A 6,912-nucleotide genomic window follows, 5' to 3' on the forward strand; every position below is an offset into this window, starting at 1 on the left:
AAAGAGTTTTTAAGACATTAAATTTTTTTAATTTAAATTTATAAATTTATTAATCAATTAAAACGGTTAAATGTTTGTTAAATGTATACTGTAACATTATCTAACATATCATATTAATAAATTTTTATACCATTAACAATAAAAATAACAAAAAAATTAATATGCTAACTTATTTTTTTTAAAAACGAAATTAATTTAAAATTTTTTCAAAAATCAATTTAAAAAATGGGTGATATTTTAGGATAATTTTGACTATTCATTTCGATAACATCAAGTCATCAAGCATGAAGTGACTTGTTTCTATTTCTACCGATCTATGATATACGGATACTGATACATATACACAGAATACGACACGACATAGAATACGATATGATATGGAATATGTCGATACACAAATTTTAAAATTTTACATGATACGAGGACACGCATAGATATAAAATATAAATTATTTTTTAGATAAATCGTAATGATATTTTGATATTTTATTGATATTAAAATATAAATTAAATTTTGTAATTATTTTTAACGCCTTATTTTAATTATATCAAGTATTTAAAATATTTTTTTGTTTTAATAAATAATAATATATACTATATCTAAATTTATTTTAAGAATATATATTAAGAATAAGACTGGACATGTTGACACGTGATGGTATTTAGGTGTGTCCAGAAAAGAATTTTTTAGTTTTTATTAAGATACGGTGGGACACAATAAACACGCGTATCAAACGAATATCGGATAAATGTCGTGTCCAAAATGTGTCAGACACACAGACACGATCAACGCCATGGAAGAAATAATTCACAAGCAAAGAAAACAGTAATACCAGAATTAATTCAGAAAGACAAATATAACTCCAACCCTTAACCATATTTCTATTACTGATTGCCCTTGTCTCAATCCATCAACCTTTTGATCCGCCTTACTAAAACCTGCAAGATAATCATAATTTACTACAAACTACAATTCTCGTGGGATCGACCTAACTCCCTCATATATTACTTGAACAATCCAGTATATTTGCTGGTACAGCTGTACAGAATATAGAGACTCATGCACCAAATTTTTAGCCGCAAAGTGTCCGTACTTGATAGCAACCAATCCTTCCAATTTTCCCCAACAGAAAACGGAAAATAAATAAATAAATATATAGAAATAAAAAAATATTCAGTGAAGCTTTGTGAGCACGCATATTAACTACAGTGTCTCCGGGGAAAAAAAATGTTGGTTGAGCAGAGTATAAATTAGTATGCCAAAGAACAAAACCAATGCGTGGACTCAACGGTCTCTTACTCCTTAAAAAACCGAAACCGTTTTCTCTCTCTGCAATGTAGGTCGCCGAACAATGGCAAACTGTCACCGGAACAACGTCGGATCCCTCGTTCTCGGCCACCACCCTACAAAGTCCTCCGCCGCTACCGTTAGCGGCAACGTCCGCCTGTGGAACTCCCTCTCCGCCGCCTCCTTCCGCCGCATTATCTTCGACGCCCTCAGCTGCGGTGGCGCCGCTTACCGCCGGAATAATCACACCGACTCAGCCTCCTCCACCGACGGATCCGATTCCGACTCTGAATGCCCGAAACCTAACCCTAACCCGAAGCGCAATGTGAGGTCCGAGAAGCTCTCGGATCTCCTGAGCATGGCGGATTCGGAGGTGGACGCGGAAACCGAGACGAAGAAGAAGGAGGAGGCTCTTGACGACCTGAAGCGCCTCGTGTCGGAGCTTCAGGCGGAGGATTCGCCTCCGGTAAAGCGAGTAGCCGCAGCTTCCGCCGTGAGGAGGCTGGCGAGGGAGGACGCTGAGGTTAGAGTGACGTTCGCAATGCTCGGAGCGATTCCGCCGCTTGCAGCCATGCTCGATTTAGAAGACCTCGATTCTCAGGTAGCTTCGCTCTACGCGTTGCTTAACCTTGGAATCGGAAACGATGCGTGAGCTGCTGCTTCTTCTTCTTCTTTTAATTGTTTGAATTTATTTTTCTTTTTCTGTGTATCACTGTATTGATTGAGTTGTTATGTGTCATTTTCAATGTCAACGTTCTCTCTCTCTCTCTTTTCTTTTTTCTTGATCAGACATGTTGTGTTGTTCAACGCGATTAACCTATTTTAATTTCGTTATTCTCATCTTTCTTTCATTATTCAGTTTTCATTCTGCGGTCATTTGCGCGCATTGATTGATTCTTCTTCTTTGGCCAGTTAATTGTTCTTGAAATGAGAATCCTATGCTTTTTTTGTTTGTTGTGTGTGGTTCTATTAATGCATTCAAACTGAGAAGGGAAGAGAAAAATCGTAGCTTTGTGTTCTTTTCTGTTGTTTTATTTTCCAATTATACTTTGCAAGAGCACCTTTTTCTCCCTTCATGTTAGCATGCTTAATCATAAAATTTGATCATTTCCCCCTTTTCTTATTATTTGGCCATTTTTCTCTGTCTTTTTTGCGCATTCATTCATTTAATTTGTGGTGATTAGCTAGTTGGACTGACGAGCCTGTGATTTTTAATATTTTTTATACATTTTTCGTGATTCTCTGCTGCTCTGTTTTCACATTCCACTTTTGCATATACTAATTTTCATGAAAATTTTCGTGGTTAATTTCCAAATTCTGTGATTTATTTAATAAAAAATTTATTTTATTTTTCTTTGCAGAAATAAAGCTGCTATTGTGAAAGTTGGGTCTGTACACAAGATGTTGAAGCTAATTGAATCTCCAGATTCTGTGGAAACATCAGTTTCAGAAGCAATAGTTGCAAACTTTCTCGGATTGAGTGCTTTGGATTCGAACAAACCAATAATTGGATCCTCTGCAGCAGTACCATTCCTAGTTAGAACCCTCCAGAATTTAGATAATAAAACAAGCTCCCAAGCCAAACAAGATGCTCTCAGAGCAATGTACAATCTTTCAATCTTCCCAGGCAATGTTTCATTCATTTTGGAAACCAACTTGGTCCCATTTCTGATAAACTCCGTAGGAGATATGGAAGTAACCAACCGAGCCCTCGCAATCCTAAGCAACTTGGTGTCAACAAGAGAGGGTAGGAAGGCCACTAGTGCCGTCCCGGATGCTTTCCCTATCCTTGTGGATGTGTTGAATTGGACTGACTCACCGGAATGCCAAGAAAAGGCATCTTATGTTTTGATGATAATGGCACACAAATCTTATGGCGATAGGCAGGCCATGATTGAGGCTGGGATTGCGTCGTCACTCCTTGAGTTGTCCCTTCTTGGCACCACATTGGCACAGAAAAGGGCCTCAAGGATATTGGAATGTTTGAGGGTAGACAAAGGGAAGCAGGTTTCAGGGAGCTTTGGAGGGAATTTAGGCGCAACGGTATCCGCCCCAATCTGCGGATCGTCATCGTCTTGTGCAAAGATGGATGGAGGGGGAAAGGATGGTTCGGACGAGGAGGAGGAGATGATGAGTGAGGAGAAGAAAGCAGTGAAGCAGTTAGTCCAGCAGAGTCTGCAAAACAATATGAGGAAGATTGCTAAAAGGGCCAATTTGCCTCAAGATACTGTTCCTTCAGATCATTTTAAATCACTCACTGCAAGTTCAACTTCGAAGAGCCTGCCATTTTGAAGAGTTAGTCTTCAATTCATAATTGTTTTGATCTTTCATTTTATGTCTATAGCTCGTTATAAGCCTTTGTCAAAATCATATTAGATAGTTGTTAAATTATTTTTAGTTTTAGTTTTTTTCTCTGGTAGCATCCATTCTTTCTGGGTTGCTGTTGTCTGTTGGGTGTGTTTTAAAGGCAGATCCTGTTTCTATGACATGAGCATGAATACGAACCATCCAACACAAAAAACTCACTGTTTAAAATTGAGACCCTTTAAGCTATAGAAATGGACAATAACCTGTATGAGTTTTTTTTCCCTTTGTCATTTGTAAACACACTGCAATGATAGTGGGGTTCCTGCCAATAAGGGGTATGCATGAAAAATTGAACAAATCTTAGGGCTTTTTCAGTCAAACAATTGATGTTAGTGTCCCTACATTCCAGGAGTGACTTTCAAACCATAGTACAGTCTTGTCTCCTTAATGGCCCTACTATGTGTTTTATTATATTTAATCTAATTGGAGCCAATTAGGAAAAGATTGTAGGTCATTATCATCACTCTATATAAACAGAGACTGTTCAATGCAGTTTCTCTATTTGAGAATCTTTCCCCCGGTTGGTTTGTCAATTCCTCGTGGTTTTGTGCTTCGGGAATCTTGGATAATGAGTTGATTGTAGTTTATTATGCTTAATTGCTTATGCATTTTCAATCAGATTAATAAGCCATTAAGTTAAAACCCTTGATATTTATGAGTAATGATATATATATTCTTAAATATTAAAAAGGTTTAACTAATATGTATTCTTAAGACACATAATAAAAGATTTTAATTTTTTTCTTTCAATAAATGTAATTTTAACATATAGTCTTAGGACATAAGATAGCAAAATTCAATATTAAATATATAAATGTGTTGAAATCTTGGAAAAAAGAGTAATGATATAGCCATCTAGTAATTATTCAAATAGTTTAATGCCATATGAATAAGTTTACTGAAGTGTAGTATATAATATATATTTCTTTTTCAACTATTCGCAGATCCATATGTGATGGAAGAAAGGGTTACAACTTAGATCTGGTTTGAGTGCATGGCTGAGCTGTTGTTGCAAATAAGTATGTATGGCATTTTGTCCCCACTATGTAAATGTTAGGTGATGGTCCTTGTGGGGTTCTCATTTTGTAATGCTATCTTCTCATATTTGCTTTTAATTTTGTTGACTTTTTGGTGTAAATATTCTTATGTTAATGTAGTTATTGGTTTCATAAAATTAATTAATTAGGCCACTCTTCCCATCATGCGCTACACTACACTGCCTCTTGAGGGTTGATTTTCTTTAATTTTTCCGGTATTGCAGTTTCAAAGGGTTGTCTTCTATATTAGCAATATTTGCATGTTTTTAAAGTATATTTAAAACATTTTTTTTAGCATGCACAGTATAACACTTTTTTATCCACATATTTGTCTCAGACAGTGCAAAAGTGATTTAATGTTATTCCACTTTAACTCAATTGAAAATTATTAATAAAGATATTGCCATAAATATTGTATGTGACAAATTCTTGTAATATTTTTTACTTTTTACCATGAATAAATATAAAGAATAGTTAAAAATAATAAACTTAAAATAGAAAAATAAAAAAATTAATTCATGACAGATTTAGCATATTATGATCATGTTTTCCATTCCACGTCATTATTTCAAATTCTTATATCTTTCTATAAGATCCTTTTTTTCCCCTACTAAATTGAAGAAAATAATTAGTTTAAAAAAATTTACATACATATTCATTAGTACCTTGATAGAATTAAAAGTGAGAATAATATTTAGACTTTTTAAAAACGTTTGAAATACAAATAAAATTAAAAAATATTAACAAGATTGATATTTATTATAATATTTGAGAAAAATATTTTTATATTTCTTTTTAAAAAATACCATCTCTGTCCAATAGCATTTATGCGAGATATTTTTTAATTTTTATATGAAAATATATAGGTATTTTTAATCTAATCAATTGTTTAAGAATGGCTTTTAAGTTTTTTTAAATTGATAAATTAATTTTAGCAGTTTCTTAACCACACACATCTTAAAAGTAATATTGATCCTTTATAATTTTACAGGGTGCCATAGTAATTTCATAAACATATAATGTATATAAATTCTGGAAAAGCAGGCGTCAATTAGTGGTTGGCACTATAGTGAATTTCCTGATTCGGTGGCAACAAATTTGAGAATTTGCGTTGAAACTTGAGAGAAAATGATGTGAAGATTAGTTCATACAAAAAAGATGTTGTACGTGTGTTTTTATAAAACAAAGGGTTATTCCAAACAATCATAATGAGTATATAAATAGTAATTAATTACACAAAGTTTTCAACCTAAATTATCTTGAAGTAAACCACTAATTGCATTTGCAATTAAATTAACATGATGTCACCCATTTCAAGCTTCATGCCAAAGCCAATAAATTAGACAAAGGCAATTGTTCTTTGTCAAACTGCACTATATATAACTTCATTCACATGCTGCTCAATGAAAAAATTGCATTATAAAGCAATGTTGTTGGGGAAAAAAATGAAATGAAAGTTTTAAATAATTCAGTGCTTGTGTATGATGATGTTATACATACATCATACATGTCATATTTAGGGTAAACTGAATATGTGGGGACTTTGATAAATGAGAAATGATCTTATGAAAATCTACACATAAATGTGTGCATCATAAATTGCATAGTACCATGACATTAGCAGTGTATCCCCCCACGAAAATTATTGTGAAGATGGGGCCACCAGTGTCTAAGAAAATTTTCTGAAATAAATAAAGGGTTTATCAATCATGAACTTTAAAAATATAGGTTAAAATTATAAATTAAAAAAAAAATTAAAAATATAAAAAAGTTTAAATTTTTATTATATTTATTTTGTATCTATTAAATAAAAAATTTAAAATTTTTTGTTAATAATAAACTTATCATGTGTCCTTAAGATATATATTAATTAAATCCACAAATAAATAAACAGAGTTTGATTCTCTCTTTAGGTTTATGTATTATCTTTGCAGAGCCTGTCCCAATCACTACTATATATTGACCTAAGTCAATGATTTGTGGCACTATTTATAATTTATTGTAAAAATGTTGAACTATATGATTAGTTTTAGTTTTCCTTTAATTTCCCTTTCTCAAACTTCAAAGTAAAATGTTAGTAGTCTATGATATCTGGTCAGTGGTCTCAATAGACACAAATGATTACACTTTCTCTTTTGTTCTTTTGGTAAAGTGTGGGGATTTCATTATAAAACACATGATTGCTCTTTGCACATGCAATTTTTAAAAAAATAAAAAGCAT

At 33.0% G+C, this 6,912-nt stretch overlaps 1 protein-coding gene across 1 annotated transcript; it reads left to right on the forward strand.

Moving 5' to 3' along the window:
- The first annotated feature begins 1,175 nt into the window (after positions 1-1,175).
- On the forward strand, positions 1,176-4,832 carry LOC112697549 (U-box domain-containing protein 45). The gene is made up of 3 exons (XM_025750783.3): positions 1,176-1,935; positions 2,649-3,582; positions 4,599-4,832. The coding sequence occupies exons 1-2, from the start codon at positions 1,352-1,354 to the stop codon at positions 3,577-3,579; spliced, it is 1,515 nt and encodes a 504-aa protein (XP_025606568.1). The 5' UTR covers positions 1,176-1,351; the 3' UTR covers positions 3,580-3,582; positions 4,599-4,832.
- The last annotated feature ends 2,080 nt before the right edge of the window (positions 4,833-6,912 follow it).

Source organism: Arachis hypogaea, chromosome 16 (assembly GCF_003086295.3).
Source record: "Arachis hypogaea cultivar Tifrunner chromosome 16, arahy.Tifrunner.gnm2.J5K5, whole genome shotgun sequence".
In the NCBI taxonomy this organism is placed as follows: domain Eukaryota; kingdom Viridiplantae; phylum Streptophyta; class Magnoliopsida; order Fabales; family Fabaceae; genus Arachis; species Arachis hypogaea.